Below are 16504 nucleotides of genomic sequence, written 5' to 3' on the forward strand. Positions count from 1 at the left end.
GTGCTGACGAGGAGAGTGATTTGCACACCCTGCCTGTGTTTTCTCCTAGGAGCAGGAATGGTGGTCGACTGGGAACAAGAAACCGGGCTCCTCATGACCTCAGGAGACGTGAGGATAATCCGGATCTGGGACACAGATCGGGAAATGAAAGTGCAGGTAACATTTGCGTGTTTGTCCCACTAACCTTTTCTCTCCCAGAGCATCCCACACACTGAGCTAGCTCCTCGTGCACTGCCAAAGCGTCTGAGACTTGTCTGTGAAGAGCTGACAGGCCCATGGTTCTGGATCTGCTGCTTCCCTGCTTCAGAGTCACATTACAAAACAAATAAAACTGAGCACATGCTTAGGAAGTGTGTCAGGTCTGGAAGCTGCTGCTGTTGCTCTGGATGGCGAGCGGTAACGTCTGGGAAAGGGGAGGTCTCTGAAATCCAGAGGCAGTCACCAGGATGCAGACAGGATTTCCTGTGAGCATACAGGTGAAAGAGCACAAAAATCCTTCGGGAGGCTTCGCGGTGAGCTGGCCGGGTGGCAGAGCACTCAGACCATCCAAGCGTTTGTGTCAATTGTAAGCAAGTAAAAGGTTCTGAGGAATTACAAGGAGAAGCAGCTGGTCTGTGAGAATGAAGTCACCATGCTGGAGACAAAAAGAGAAGACTAGTTTTCAAAGCTGCTAGAAATTAATTACCCGTGGATGAACATTAATTATGACACTTTGACCCTGCAATGCCGGATAATTAAGTCTATGTTAATCTTAATTACATTCACATACTGTTTTTTTTTTTCTATGTAAATCAGGGAACATCAAAATTCAGGAGGTGAAAATCTTTTAAATGACGAGGATTAATGATTGTATTGAAAGTATCTGAAAACACGTTGTTTCTTTTTTAATTACAAAGATTGGTTGTGTTGAAATTCAAGTGATTGAAACTTCCTGACTCAGTAACACTGGGAAACTGAAACTCAGCACAAAGAGCAGCAGAGCTGTGTAATCCAAGCTAATAAAGGTGCCTTCCCACTCTTTGAACTGCAAAAAAGTGAACCTCTGGAAGCACTTTGGATGTAGCTGAAGAAGCAAGTACTTCATTTTCACTTCTGCTGCTTGTTTCTGCTTCAAAGACACAATCTGCTTTTAGGCAGTTAGAATAGCTGTCTGAAAACAGCCCCTGAAGTTTGGTGCCTCCAGCCAACAGCTTCTTCACTCAGCCCAGGCTGTGAATAGCAACTAGGAAAGGTGAATATGCACAGAAGCAAAAATAGGATTGAAGTGTGAAATTAGCTAATGCAGTTCTAACGTGTCTCCTGATTGTCATTCTACTTTGGCAATATTACTTAGTTTATACCTATTTCAATTGATTTTTTTTTCTTTATACCCTTCATAGACATAATTCCAAGTAATTCTTTTGTTCATGGCAAGTAGAAAGGGGGAAAGCAGCAGCATCAGAATAAGAGTGTGCAACATGTTCCTAGCACAGCTGGCCATGCAAGCTCCAGTCTTCCTTCTCCATCTTTGTTTGTTTGTTTTAATGCACACAGTGCCTGGCATCTAATGAGATAACCTGAATCTTCCTGTCACATGGTCCTAAAGCAAGGATTGATAAGTGGCACAGCACCGGCCGGCTTTATCTTGCGTAAAAGATTTTGTGGCCCCGCGTTGTAGTTGGGCAGCTCATTGTGTTGTAAGGCTCTGACGTTGTTCAGGAGCACCAGAGCTGCTGCAGCAGCACTCGCTGCCTTGCTGGGAGGGCAGGGAGGTCACGCTCAGCCAGTCCTGCTGTCCCCTGCTCAACTTGGCCCATTGCAGCAAACACCGGGGCACTGCAGAGGTGCAGTGATGATCCTAATGGTGAAAGGAGGAAGAGAGCTAAGTGCTAAAATAAAAAATTTAAAAAATTAAAACCTTATTAGATCTGGGTTTATTGCCATTCCAATGGCATTCAAAACTTATAGCCAAAAAGGATGGTTTATGGAGAAATAACTCCTCTGGCCATTTACTTTAACTAATTAGATATTTTTAGAAGAGGATAACATTAACTTTTCCTTCCCAAAACAGACCTTGCCTTGGTTTTGGTTTTTAAACCAGGGCCACAAGCTGGTTTTGCTGGAATTCTCTCTCTGGGCAATTTGGGACGAGTTGTGGGCTGCGTGGCTCTGACACAGGACAGCAGCAGTGACGGTCATCCTCAGGGCCACCACTCCTTCACTTCTGGTCGTGTCCAGAGAGCCTGGAGAAAAGCTTTGCACCAGTGCAGATCAGGGTTTACCCCTGGTTTAGTTTTGGACTGATGTACAGAATGGTGAATGGGAGAGGAGGAGGGCGCAGGGAGCCTCTGGCTCCTTGACTCCAGTAGTGCCTTTTCTTTGGGGTTGCAGACTTGAAGACATATCATGGTCTCAACTGGGCTTTTTTTGCTTTCTCCTTAGGACATCCCCACCGGAGCAGACAGCTGTGTGACCAGCCTTTCGTGTGATTCTCATCGTTCGCTCATCGTGGCGGGGCTGGGTGATGGCTCCATCCGCGTGTTTGACAGGAGGATGGCTCTGAGTGAATGGTAACTACCCAGCTTCAGTGAGATCCTCGCATTTCCTCCGCCTTCCCTTCACGTTTCTCCTCTCTGCTTGTTCCCCAGCCGTGTCATGACCTACCGAGAGCACACAGCCTGGGTGGTGAAGGCATACCTGCAGAAACATCCTGAAGGCAACATAATGAGTGTCAGGTAAAAGAGCTTTTACTCTTTGAGCTGTTTTCTCTTAAACACGGCTTGCTTTTCAGTTTAAAATCCACCTCTGGTATTTCAGAAGGTAAGAGTGTAAAGCTTTTTAGGTTGACATTTACTTCAGTAATTAACTCCTGCTCAAACGTGGTAGAGAGAAGGCAAAAAAAAAAAAAGTGAAGCTTTCCTTGGAAGCCTGTTGGTTAGGTCTGAGAGTAAACAAGAAGGTATCTGTGCTGAAATCACTATCACGAGGCATGTGAGGGAGGAATCAAGTGAACCAGAAACCTAAGCTAGATATAGCATATCTTATGGTTGTTCTTCTTGATTGCCAGCATCTTTCTGGGGTCATTTGAGATAGAACACGAGAAGGAAGGAGGTTTATGTTGCATCTGTTGGGCATATTGCTGTGCAGGATTACTTTGCTGTTTAGCAATTTTCTACACATAAATCCATTTCTGCTGCCTGGTAAATACTGCATAGAGAGCAGCATATACTTATTTGGCCATTAAAGAACAGCAGAATATAATTTATTGTCACAAAGCCGCTGTTTGCACACAGAGAGGCCCTTTTTCTTGATTACAAAATGAAAACAAAACAGTTTTCTAGGGTGCAGAACATTCCTGGAGTGGGGGATGGGCCAGCAAAAAATTATTAAGATTTTCAGAAAGGGGCTTAAGTGATGCCGCTGACAGATTTGTCAAGCTCACATATTAGAGTTTTTAATCTTCCTTTCTGTAATCTCTTTCAACAATCCCAGGGGTCAGGCTTGTATACTTGGCCAGCCTGTATCTGAAGGCTCATTTTTTCCCTCTCCTCAGTGCCCTCATGAGCAAATGATGCTTTTTCTCAGGATTGAAAAAGTCTGAGAAAATGGTTATACCTCAAAAGGCAGGTGTGGTCCCATCCCAGAGGAACTGTGTTTAAGACAAACCACACCACTCTCAGTTTGTCCCAGTTCACCGTCCTTTGGTTGACAGCAAGGTTCAAAAAAAACAAAAAACAACAAATGTTAGGATGTAAGAGGGCCTGGCATAACTATTTCCCAAAAAAGAACTTCAAGGCGTTGTATTGCTTGTGGAGTAATTCTCTGAATCTTAGAGAAACTTTTCATCCAGACCAGGGATAGGAGTTTGCAATACAAGCTGGGTGACTCAGACCCGGATTCTGTTTCTCTCCATCGCTCAGCAGTGGTTCACTGCATTGTCTGAAAAGGTCCTTAAACACCGGAATATCCTGCTTTAGTAGTTAGCTGTTGTTGACTTGTTGATGACCGTTACTGTTCATTTGGGTTGTGCTTTCTTAAAACCATGTTCTCATAAGTAGTCCCCTTGTCACAGAATTTTGTTTCCATTTTAAAGCTCTTATGTGGTCTTCTGATATGTTCTGAACCATTTTCAATCGTATTGAGGTTCAGAACTTTAAATGAATTTCCTGTATATTTGATCTCTCTCAAATAATGTTTCTATCCAGTCTTTAGGAATGAAATCAGCCCAAAGTTTAATTTGTTTTGGATTTAATTATGTGGCAGCTGGAGTTGCAGCTTCTTATAATGATATAAGTAACCCTGTATAACAGCCTTTTGATTGCTATTAGATATTCCAGAGGTGAAGAAACGGAAGGCAATGTGCTTCTTAATGCTTTCAGATGTTCTTAACTCTGTAGTTGGACGTGGTCATCTTGTCGTACTACTTGGATAAAACGTTTTAAAGTTGTATTGCCAAAAGCCTTCCTTCTGCTGCCAGTAGAGTAAGGTCAGATGAGTTGATGCTGCCTTTAGTTTCCGTAAGATTTCTCTGGGTCTTTCCCTACACCAGTCTCTTCTAAGAAGCGCGGAAGAGCAGATGTATCACAGCAAACCTTCAGCCCTCTGTTCCAGGGCTATAGGGGAAGATGCATCCTCTTCTCTTCCAACAGATGTGATTCTGCTGATGTATTTCAGAGACATCAATTAACAACGAGGAGTCATTTGTGAAATGCACTTTGAAAAGTGCTTCATCTCCTAAGCGCGGTATCTTGTCACTGCCATTATTGCCTTCCCCCCTGTCTTTTCCCTGATAAAGTCGTTAATAGGATTGACATATCGCCCGAGTGTTCAGCAACATTTGTTACGCCTGGTCCACAGAGTACTTTGGACAGCAAGAACATGCGGCTGCGCCCAGGCATTCGGCATAATAGATCGCACCAGCAGATCCCATCTGGTTACAGTTCGCTAACACAATTTCCTACTGTGAAAAGGAGAAGGAATTTGGTTCTGACGTGTAGCTTAGTGTATTGGGTATGACATAGCAGTAAAGGCACTTGCACTCAGTGATGGGCTGTAAGTGATAAAAGTACTAATGGATCGCTCCTGAGGGCAGCGGCAGGCTGTTTGCACAGCTCTTAACGCTTTGTGGATGGTACCAAATAAAAGTGACATCAGTGGAAATTCAGCTGCGCTGATAGAGAAGGCAAGGGTGCGTGTCTTCTCTGCCCTAATTTCCTGAATCAGGTGGTCAGCTCGCAGACAGGCACACGGCTCAGTTCCCTGGGCTTTAGGATCTGCTCCGGGTACAGCCTGACATTGTGAAACTCCTGTGTTGGCAGTGTGAACGGAGACGTGCGGTTCTTCGACCCCCGGATGCCAGAGTCCATGAAGGTCCTTCAGATAGTCAAAGGGCTGACGGCTCTTGACATTCACCCACAAGCCAACCTCTTTGCGTGGTAAGTTCCAGTTTCACCTCCTGCATCTCTGGAGTGGAAAGAGAGGACAAATTGTCTCTGCAGACATCGTTCGTGTTTTTTGTTGTTTTAACCTCACCACAAAAAGTGCAGTTTCGCTCCCATGTTTGCAGTTTGGGTATTTTAGCCCTGCCATGCCTTAGGGCATCCCACTGCCAGCAGTGATGGCGTGCTGTCTCTCACTCCCATGTCAGGTCCCTGTATAAATTCAGCGTGTGTGTGTTTGGGCACAGAGCAGGGGACCAGCACCCCGTCCGCAGCCAGGAGTCCTGGAGGTTGCAGGGGGTCTGCTTCCAGGGAGCGCCTACATCAGCTTTCCATGTTTTCTCTCTCAGTCACACACTGTAACAGGGGCTGTGGTTCGAGCCTTTCTGCAAATCTCTCTGTGCAGAGGTTGCCATGGTACAGCTGAAGTCGATCTCACTGCTTGTAAGAGCTCCTTGCACACCAGCCTGATGAGCTGAGGTCTCCCCAGCTGAAAAAGGGGCTGTGGGCAACCATATCGGTGTTACCACAACGTTGTCAATGACATCGTGTTCTCTTCATTCCTTTCCAGTGGCTCAATGAATCAGTTCACTGCAATCTACAATGGAAATGGGGAGCTGATCAACAATATCAAATACTACGATGGTTTTATGGGACAAAGAGTTGGAGCCATCAGCTGCCTGGCTTTCCATCCTCACTGGGTCTGTATTCTCTTTTGGGATTTTGGAATTTGCATTTCTCAGTTAAAGGTGGTGTTGGACGAGGGAAAGGCGCAGAGACTCCCCCAGCACGGAGAGGAGCTGCCCCAGCTCAGTTTTCTGAAGGCCCTTTGAGCCTGCTTTCTAGCCCGAGTCCTTCCTTGCTCATCCTCCAGCCTGTTCCGGGTGCCACCAGTGCTGATGTCCCAGCTGCTGAGCCCTTTTGACCTGTGGGGCAGCTTGGCATACTGATCCCATCACTCTGGGTCTGCCGCCTGGTGTAGCCCTGTCTCTTGCCACAGAAATCCTCCAAGGTGAATTTGCCTGGAGCTGAGTGGAGAGGTGCAGTCTCTCACTTCCAGCGTGCCAAATGTTGTGTGCTTATTTATCCCGTGCCCCTGTTCTTGCAGACAGTAGGCTCACCCTTGTGTCTCCAGGGCTGCTTTTACACTGTTGCTTATGTAAGGCTGTAGGAAGACCTAATGCTGTGCAGCAGAAAAACTGTCAAAAAAAAAAAAAAAAAAAAGAGAAAACTTAAAAGCTTACAAGCTGATGAAGTCTGGGATAAAACAGAGTAAAAAGGAAATTTCTGAATATAGGTGAGGTGGCTCTGCAGTCGGTTATTAGAGAATCTGTTTGCTACTTAATTAGGAGGCGGGTGCCCATTTGCATTACAGACTGCTGCTCACACAGAGAAGAGAATAAGAGAAAGGAGATTGAGAAACCAATTGAAAACTGATGTGAATGGGTAGGAAAAACAGGAGGAGAAGGCATTTAGGGAGAGGGTTTCATTAGAAACCTGCCAATCAGAACACAAATACTTCATATGTGATGGGAACAGCAGTGGGAATGATGAAGGGCCTGGAGGAGAGCAGGGAAGAGCAGTGCCATCTTCGGGTGTGGTATTAGCTGGGCAGGCAGAAGAAAAGCTGGTTTTCTGCAAAGGTTGCACACGTTTTACATCCTAAAGGTAATGGGGTTTAAAGGGGAGCTTATCTCCCCTTTGCTGTTGAAAGGTCACTTTGCAGAAAGCTCAGCAGTGATTTTGCTGTCCTACAGTTTGGGGGACGAAGGAAGAAGTGGCTGATGATTTGAAATGTTTTGTTCTTTAAATGAACACACAAACCCTATCCAGCCCGGGTCTCCGTGGCCGGGATCGTGCCTGGGCCTCCTGGGAGAGGGAATGTTAATTTTCAGTCCAGGCGACTGTTCCTAACTACAGATCTGCAGTTGTTTGGAAAAACTGCGCTAGGTGTTGGCAATGAACAGTCCCCATCATTTATTCCGCCGGCTGAAATGGGCACAGAGCTCGCTGCGACAGTGTAGGTCCTGGCAAAATGTCGTCAGAGCTGCGTTGGCAGATGCACTTAGGAGTTTTCCAGCATCTGGGTGTTACTGCTGCAAATGTCACCCGTTACCATCTTCCCCGCGACGTGCCTCTCATTACTGCAGAACACCTGGATGTTTATCCCTGGTTTGCTCTTTCCACAGCCTCATCTGGCAGTCGGAAGCAATGACTACTACATCTCGGTGTACTCAGTGGAGAAGCGGATCAGATAACGGCTCGTGGCAGCGTCACCGGAGAAGGGAGTCCCAGCGGGCAGGGCCGTGTCTCACCTATAATGTACATAGTGAAATTATCGACTTGAATGTTTAGTGTTGGCTGCTGCTGCAACCCGTAACTTGAACTTTTTTTTTTTCTGACTTAGCTACTGATGATTTTGACAAGGGGAAGAGAGACAATCTCCTATTTTTTTTTTTTTTTCAGCTGTATCCTCTAAAAGCTACAGAAAAGGAACATTTTATTTTTGTTTCCAGTGGTTGGCTTCTCTGTTAGGAACACGGCTCCTGAGCTCTGGACTGGATGAGGCGGTACCCTTGAAAAGGGCTTTTTGTTTTAGTCTTTGTTTCCATGTTTTGCTGGAGCGTAGGTTGCTTTGAGGTCTGAAGTCAGGACTCGCCTACAGCTCTGTGCGTCCGAGCTGACCACGGGACCCCTCCAGCTGCTGCCTCCCCCGTGCCAAACAGCAACTCCTCTGGCAGGGCAGCGAGACTCAAGCTGCCCACCTGCAGAACCGTGCGCCTGCTCCTGCACCGCCTGAGGTGGGCAGGGGAGGCAGGGACACGTCCCCTCTGCGTGAACTTTATCCTCTCTGCAGTTTCCCCTCCAGTGGAAGTAGAGACAGAGGACGACTTGGTGGCAAGGGATGGCAGGGATCCTGAGGAAAGTGGCTCGAGGAGGTGACGGGAGCAGAGCTGGATGCCACCATACCATGAGGGTGCACGTGGAGGAAAGAGGGAAGAAAGAGCGTGAGCATCTCTGTCAGCCCAGCAAGTCGCTGAAGTCACCACTTTCCACCCAAGCACGTGGTGCTGGTGCAGGCTGGGCTGTCTCTGTCACTGTCACTTCTGCAGTCGCTGCCCTGCCCGCAGTGAACTCCGCAAACACGTTTGATAACCTGGAAACTGCCCAGCCAGCAGGGGAGGCTGCGGGTTCAAGCCACACGCTTTCATCTCGCTCCAACGTGCTAATATTCAGCAAGGTGATGGACACGAGTATTTGTGCACTTTGTGGCTGGGTGCCTGCAGCTACACACACTGCGTGCGTGGCTGTGGCTTGTCTGTGTGTCCCTGCAAGGACTGGGCGTGTAACCAGCCACACGTGATCTGAGCACAAGAGAATCACTAAAGGGGGCAGGCAGCAGGTCTTCCTGCTTAGAGCAAACCAGCTTTATCCCAGCTACCCAGGGGAAAGGCAGCTCCATTATCGGCACCTTCCGAGTCTGTGTGATGAATGTTTCTGTCCCTTGAAGTCCATGATGTGTCTGGAGGTCACTGTGGGGGAGAGGTAGGCAAAGCCAAAGGGCAGGTTTCTTTCAAGTGCTGCTGTGGTGCAATTTAGCTGCCCAAGAACAGAACTTGCGCTTGTGCAAAAATCACTGCATTGACAAAGGTAGGCTTCCGAAATCCTAAAGTCCACGGTTTTTCTTCTGGCCAAGACACTGGGTTTGCAGGCTCCCAGCAAACTGTGCCAGCAACGAGGCTGACGGTGGTGGACATACAAATGAGGGAAGGGCTGGGAAATGCTCTCATACTGTGTGGATGGTGGCTTTACCTTTGCCACGGCACCTGTGGAGTGGATCTGACCCAGCACCGCTCCACATGTACCAGATAACCCCGTTCCCTGCACGTCGAGGCAGCTGGGCCGTGCAGGGTTAGAGGAATTGGCCCGGTTGCTATTCCAGCGTTGCTGCAGGGAAGCTGACTATGAAATGCCGTGTGCACATCTGGAAATTCATTTGGCGAGGCTCCATGAACAGTGGAGGCAGAGAGAAGCCAAAAGCTGGGAGCTGCGTCCTTACCCGTCAGCACCGCTGCTGTCCCCCCCGTAGCAGGGAGGCAGAGGGCCACCAGGATGATGGATCAAAGGCTTTAAACTTGAGGAAATACTACCTAGAAGTCCACTTTTGAGTTACCAAAAGTTAATTATGGTCTAACAGAGCTGTGCCTCTTCCTGACCCACTGAGCTGCTCCTGTGCTGCTCCAGCCTGTCCCAGCGGTACGCGCCCCCAGCCTGCGGCCACCCTGCGCGCCCCGCGCCACCGGGGCCAGCAGCGGGCTTCGGGCAGGCGTGGGGGCAGTTTGGGATCTACACGTAACCGATTAACATACACAGCTTAAAAAACAAACGATAGATTTTTAACTTGTATCAGTGTATTTGTCAAAGGAACAAGAAATACCTGGCAAGATGGGGGGGGTGCACAGTGGGAAGCTGCTGCTCCTCACCAGCGTTCCCGGGTGCCCCGCCAGCCGGCGCAGCCAGGAGATGGGTTTTTAACTAACTGGGCCTGTTTAGCTTTCATCTAAGCGCGTGTGTGTGGGCTGTATTTTCACAGGTCTGACGCAGAGATTCAATCATGAAGTTTAACCAAGGATCTGGAGAGCATCCTACCTAAAAGTTCACTTATCTCTATTTATTTTACAAAAACAAAAAAATATTAAAAAAAAAAATAAAAAACAGAACACAATTGTAATGTGAGAGTAAAACAATTACAAACAAATAAATGGTTAATAAAAAATAAATGCAGAAATACTTCAGTCTGAGGATCACTTTCTGGGGCGGAGGTGGGGAGGGGCAGTGCCACAGGGGTGAGAGGCTGGGAGCCGTGTCCAACAGCTGAGTTATGTTTTCAGGCGGCACGCTGCGTGATTTGGGGCTGTTTGCACACAAAGAGGCCGCTTACACGTCGAGATCCTGGGCAAAAGAGATTTGCACAAGCCCAGGTCCCTGCTTCTGAGCCGCTAGGGATTTGCCGGTGTAAATCCCTGCAGCTGGGGCTGGTGGTGGAGCCAGGGGGCAGCATCAGGAGGTTTTGGGGGGGCTTCGCTCCTTATGTTTGAGGGATGCTCACGTCACTGCCTCTGGCTGCTGCTCTGGGCTTGCAGCAGCAGGGAAGCGAGAGCCGGATCCTCATGGCCTCCAGAGGTGAAAACGTCTTTGGGAACATCGGGTGGTGCAGAACGAGCCGATGGATGATTTGGGGAGAAAATGCAGCGGCGAAAAAGGGGCATTTTGTGCTGTGTTGTCTCACAAATCCCAGTGGTCTAACTGAGCTCAGATCACCTCGGGGAGCGCCGTACGGCGGGCACCCCGCGACCAAAACCCACCGCAGCCGGCACGGCAGCGCCATGAGAGGGGCACAGCACCAGGCCCCGAGGTGTGCACGCCCTGGGGGGCTCCGAATTGCAGAGCCCTGGGATCGGACGTGGGGACGTGGTGCCTTGGGGACGTGGAGCCTCGGGGACGTGCTGGTGGATCTCTGAGGCTCTGACACACGTGGAGGGCGCTGCCTGCTCTGGGCGGAGAACGGGGATGGGGCCCCCTTTGTCCCTACCCCAGGACCCCCCCACTCTCCCCACAGCTGCCCCTGCCCCAGCACACCTCCTCTCACACCCCCAGTGCCTTTATTGCCCCATGCTCTGCCCTACAGCCCCCATTCCCTGCAGTCCCCCGTCCCTTTCGTCCCCATCCCACATACCCCCGTTCCCCACCACTCCCCCACCCCCTACAACCACCATCCCCTATACACCCCATCCTCCATAGCCCCCTTTTCCTACAGCCCCCCCAATGCTGCCCCATCCCCTACAGCCTCCCCCATCCCTCCCCTTTACCCCCACCACCCCCTGAATGCTTTGTCCCATAACCCCCCCATAAAGGGGGCACCCCTTCTCCCAGAACCCCCCATCCCCTATAGCCACTAACCCTATATCCCCACCCCCTATGGCCACCAACCCCTACACCCCCCCCTCTATAACCCCCTTCCTCTTTTATAACCCCCCCCCTCTCCACTCTCCATCCCCTATACCCCCACCATCCCCTACACCCCCCCCCCACCCCCTATTTCCTACAAGCCCCATACCCCGGTGCCCTATAACCTCCCCCATCCCCTACAGACTCCCCCTTACACCCCCATTCCCTACATCTCCCCATCCCCTACAGCCCCTCCCCAACACCTCCTATTTCCTACAGAGCCCCCCCGCCCCCATCCCCTACAGACCCCCCCCATTAAACCCCTATCCCCTACAGCCCCTCCCCAACACCCCCTATTTCCTACAGACCCCCCCCCATTAAACCCCTATCCCCTACAGCCCCTCCCCAACACCCCCAATTTCCTACAGACCCCCCCTCACCCTCCCATCCCCTGCAGACCCCCACACACGCCCCCATCCCCTACAGCCCCTCCCCAACACCCCCTATTTCCTACAGACCCCCCTCATCCCCTACAGCCCCCCCTTACACCCCCATCCCCAATACCCCCTCCCCAACACCCCCCATCCCCTACAGACCTCCCCATTAGACCCCTATCCCCTACACCCCCTCCCCAGCATCCCCTATTTCCTACAGCCCTCCCCCATCCCCTACAGCCCCCCCTACACCCTCCCATCCCCTACAGCCCCCCCCACCCCCCCGGCTCCCTCCGCGCCCCGCTACCGCCCCCCCGCGGCCCCCTCTCCCCTCTCCGCCTCTCGCTTTCCGCGGGGCCGGGCCCTGCGCGGCCGCCGTCGGGGGGCGGAGGCCGAGGGGGAGGCCGGGGCCGGGGCCGCCCGGGGCCGGGCCGAGGCCGAGGCCGGGACCGGGGCCATGGGGAACCTGTTCGGGAGGAAGCGGCGGAGCCGCGTCACGGAGCAGGACAAGGCCGTGCTGGTAACGGGGAGAGGGAGGTGGCGGTGAGGGCTGGGCCCGGTGAGGCGGCGGCGGCTGCCCCTGCCCCTGCCCCGGGCCCGGCCCTGAGGCGCGTCCCGCCGTGTCCCTGCAGCAGCTGAAGCAGCAGCGCGACAAGCTGAGGCAGTACCAGAAGCGGATCAGCCTCAACATGGAGCGGGAGCGAGCCCTGGCCCGGCAGCTGCTGAAGGAGGGCAAGAAGGAGTGAGTGGGGCCGCTGGGGGGGGGCTTGGGGGTGCTTCTCCAGCTGGGCCCAGCCCCTGGGGGCCCGGCTGGGGTCTGGGGGGCCTCACGGTGACACCCCCAGCACGGTGACACCCCCAGCACGGTGACCCCCCCCCCCCCCCAGCACAATAAACCCCCCGTCCCCACCAAGCACAGGTGCTAAGTCGCCAGTTTATGCTCGATTAATTGGCTCACCCTTATTCATGGGAACAGCTCAGAGGTCACATTTAATTTTCACGTTTATTTCTCCTCCTTTGGAAAAATAACACAAAATGAGTGGTGTTTAAATGAGTACCGTCACCTAAAGCGGCCTCTTTAGGCTCATCTGCTTCCTTCTGTGCTGAGTTGTCCTGCTCTCCCTTCCCCCAGAAAAGCCCTGCTCTTATCCCCTTTGCTCCTCTCTGTGCTGAGCTGTCCTGCTCTTCTCGTCCCCCAGAAAAGCCCTGCTCTTGCTGAAGAAGAAGCGCTACCAAGAGCAGCTCCTGGACAGGACGGATAACCAGATCAGCAACTTGGAGCGCATGGTGAGCGACAGCCTCCAGCCAACACCTCCTGCTGGGGGCAGAGTCCTGTGCCCAACGCACAGCGCGCTGAGATCAGCCTCATGTCACAGCTCCTCTCTAACGAATCAGCATGAGCTTGGTTTGAGTCTGTATTGCAGGCTCCATGTTAAATACAAGTGTAGTGAGTTACTAAAACTTGAGGCACAGTGCAGGCAGCTGTAGTAGAAACTTCCTCTGGCTTGTCTTGGGACCTTGGTTTTAGGAACAGATGTATTTGTTCTGGTGTGGTCAGCGAAACTACAGCCTCAGCGTAGGTTGCCAGCTGGAGAGCCAGAAAAAGGCCTGCTGGATATGCAGCTGCCTGTGTTAAAAGTTTTCCTGTGCATGTTTCATGCTGCTGGTGTAATTGAAGTCTCTGTTGGGGCTCTTGACTCTCTTTTCCTTGCATTTCTCTGGGAACCTTGGGAGTCTGTGCCTGGGCTGTGACAGCTGGTGGTGCATCCCCCTCTCCTTCCTGTTTCAGGTCCAGGACATCGAGTTCACCCAGATCGAAATGAAGGTCATCGAGGGTCTGAAAATAGGCAACGAGTGTCTGAACAAGATGCACCAGGTACGTGTGAGCAGCTCAGCTGAGTGTTGCCTTGCCTCGGACTAGGCAGGGTCCTGGGTGTTGGCAGCTGTCTCCCTGCGGGCCTCGTTTACACACGAATTTTGTCTCTTCAGGTTATGTCAATAGAAGAAGTGGAAAGAATAATAGGTGAAACCCAAGATGCTGTGGAGTACCAGAGGGTACGTACTGTGTGCATGAACAGCTGTGAGCAGAGGCAGCCTGCCACACAGAATTGCTCTGGCGTGCGGTGTGTTCCCAGCCTTATTTAACAGGCAATCGGGCTGGGAATTGAATCTCAGTTGCCTGCAGAAAAATTAGGCTTGTTAGTTTTCTGAGTACCCCTTCAGCCGGTGTTTGTGTTGATTTCCCACATCCACGTGTCCCGCTCTAAGCCACAGAGCTGCTTCTGTGCATCGTTTTTGACTGGAGCGTGTCTTTTCCTCACTTTTGTAGCAAATCGACGAGCTACTGGCTGGCAGCCTGACTGAGGAGGATGAAGATGCCATTCTAGAAGAATTAAATACTATTACTCAGGTAGGATTAACCTGATGTTCTTATAATTATTTGCAGCGTGCGTTTCCAGGCAGCTGTTTGCAATAGGGGAATGTCTTTTCACCACTCGTGACAGCTTGTCTTCTGCTGCAGATCAGTTATACCCGTTTGTGCCTAATTCCTGTGTCAGCAAAGACTAAGCTAATTGCTCCATACGCAGGGGTCATTTAAAATGGGTTGATTTTAAGGGTTGTACTTGCATTTGCTAACTGTTACAGTCAGCTGGTCTCCATTCTTACTGGAGAGCTATTCTACTTCAGTAGGTGAAGATCTTGAAAGTCCTGGGTCGTGCTCAGATAAAGCAGTGTCCGTTATCACTCCCACCCATCTCTGTGCTGCCCGTGGCTCCAAACACTGGCTTGGTTTGGCTTCACTTACTGGGCGGTGCTGGAACCCGTAACCCTTCCCGCAGTTCTGGGGGCAGATGTCAGTTTGTCTGTGAAGTCTCTTTTATTCCTGTCCTGTTCCCAGTCTTGGCACAGAACTGGGGTGCAGGGGTCTGGGACCACCGCCTGGTGTGTGGGGTGTGTGCCATGTGTCCTCTTCCATGTTCTTGCAGGAACAGCTGGAGCTTCCAGAAGTTCCTTCTGAGCCACTCCCGACAGAGGTCGCAGGTACGCTTTCATTTTGGTTCTGTGCAATGCTTGGAGACCCTCTCCTTACTCTAAGTGGCTCTGACAAACCCCTTCTTGCTGAACCTTTGCCTTAAGAGGCCTCAAGGCCCCGGTCCCTTTCTGTTAGTCAGCATTTAGTCATTCTGGAAGGGTTTCCCCTTGTGTGGCTTGCACCTGCTGCTCCCAAGTCACGCTCTGGACCCGCTGGTGGGCTGCCAGCTGCGGTGTGTCACGGTGTGAAGCTCCACGAGGGATTCCTTCCCTGACCCTCTGCTTCATCCAAAACTTGACCGGTTCCCTGCACGTCAACACAGCGTGCAAGGACAACATTTGGTGACCACGGATAGCAGCATTCACACTGGGGGGAAAAAAAGGAGGAGGAAAAAAGATCTCAGTGAGATTCGTGATGGTTTGAAGCTCTGGTGACCTTCCTTCAGCTGAACACAGTGGTTCTGAGCTGGCTGGGTGGGGGTTGCTGGAGCCCCAGGACTCCAGACCTGCTGGAGCGTGAGCTCTGCAGACAGGGTTGTTTAGTCGTAGTGCTTGTTTACTGACCACGGCTCAGTTGTCATCTCTGCACGTTGGCCACAGGACAGCCAAATAAAATACGAGCTGCCCTTGCAGCGTGCAGCTGGCTGAGCCTGCTTTAGGTTGGTGTCGGGATAAAGGGGAGGGAGGCAGAGCTTGCCCACCCCCTGCCCTCCGAGGAATCTCTTGCTGTTCCAGATCTGTTTCTCTGGGCTGGGAGCTAGCTGAGGTTGTGTCGGGTACATTCTGAAACTTTTAATTCTTGAAGTTTTGTGAAAAAGAGGGGCAAACGGGGGATGTAGAATCATTTATAATGAACACTTACAGCTCAGTAACTTTCCAGGCACTGTGAGCATTTGTTGCTCTGCTGAGACGTGGAATGAGAGCCTTAGTTCTTCCTCGGGAGATGATTCTGGAGATTGTTTGTGTTCTCTGTTTCTGTACCAAGTCTCTTTTTTCCTCCACAGAACCAACACCAATCAAGAACAGGCCAAAACCAGAGCTTGTGGCAGCATCCTAACTCCCACTCCTGGGGATTCCCCCATCACTTTCACCCAGGACAGTTTGCCATCCCAGCCTGTGCTGGGAACAAGCACTGCCTCGGCAGCATCCCAGCTGTGCTGGGCGGATTGCGGAGCAGGATTCCCTGCGCAGGGTGGGGAGCCTCAGCTGGTTGATTATTGCTCTTGTATCAAGATTATTTTCTAGTGCTTTCTTTTTTTGTAACTTAAATTCTGAACTCACTCAGCTGCGCTGTCTCGGGATTAAATAACAACTCTCAAACTTCCAAAGCCAAATGCTTTCTTAGGTTTGCTTGGTTTGGTTTCAGTTGTAAATCTGCCTTTGCCTGGACAGAATCCCCAATGAGCCCTCCTGACCTTTCTGGTGTCCGCATGCCTCTGTCCCTCTGCTTCTCCCCTTCTGTTCTGTCTGTGGAAGTGCTGCCGGTGTTTCTCATCCTCCCCTAGACCTGCCAGGGACGAGCAGGGACCCGTGGGGCCCCGCAGGCAGGGGCTGGGCGCAGGCAGCCGGGGGGAGGCAGCAAATCCTCTGTGCTGCAGCTGGAAATGGTCCTGGCAGCTCGTGCAAAACCAGCAGACGTGAGGGTGCTTCACTGGGGTGAAGCTAGGAGAG

The 16504-nt window shown here is 51.2% G+C and overlaps 2 protein-coding genes across 3 annotated transcripts in view; both read left to right on the forward strand.

Annotated features, from left to right (window-relative positions):
* Positions 1 to 10208, forward strand: part of RPTOR (regulatory associated protein of MTOR complex 1) — a 135973-nt gene extending 125765 nt beyond the window's left edge. For both annotated transcript variants that reach the window (XM_084298491.1, XM_084298492.1), the window contains 6 exons: positions 50 to 156; positions 2422 to 2549; positions 2628 to 2714; positions 5298 to 5414; positions 5989 to 6118; positions 7607 to 10208. In XM_084298491.1, coding sequence (XP_084154617.1) covers positions 50 to 156; positions 2422 to 2549; positions 2628 to 2714; positions 5298 to 5414; positions 5989 to 6118; positions 7607 to 7675 — 638 coding nt within the window. In that variant the 3' untranslated portion in view covers positions 7676 to 10208. The remainder of the gene's footprint in view (positions 1 to 49; positions 157 to 2421; positions 2550 to 2627; positions 2715 to 5297; positions 5415 to 5988; positions 6119 to 7606) is intronic.
* A 1980-nt stretch (positions 10209 to 12188) lies between these two features.
* On the forward strand, positions 12189 to 16167 carry CHMP6 (charged multivesicular body protein 6). Its single transcript, XM_084298384.1, has 8 exons — positions 12189 to 12320; positions 12433 to 12542; positions 13000 to 13087; positions 13590 to 13676; positions 13790 to 13855; positions 14130 to 14210; positions 14788 to 14842; positions 15838 to 16167. Exons 1-8 carry the CDS (start codon positions 12258 to 12260, stop codon positions 15888 to 15890), a joined length of 603 nt encoding a protein of 200 aa, XP_084154510.1. The 5' UTR covers positions 12189 to 12257; the 3' UTR covers positions 15891 to 16167.
* Positions 16168 to 16504: the final 337 nt, after the last annotated feature.

The sequence above is a fragment of the Netta rufina genome, assembly GCF_964035555.1.
Source record: "Netta rufina genome assembly, chromosome: 19".
Classification (NCBI taxonomy): Eukaryota; Metazoa; Chordata; class Aves; order Anseriformes; family Anatidae; genus Netta; species Netta rufina.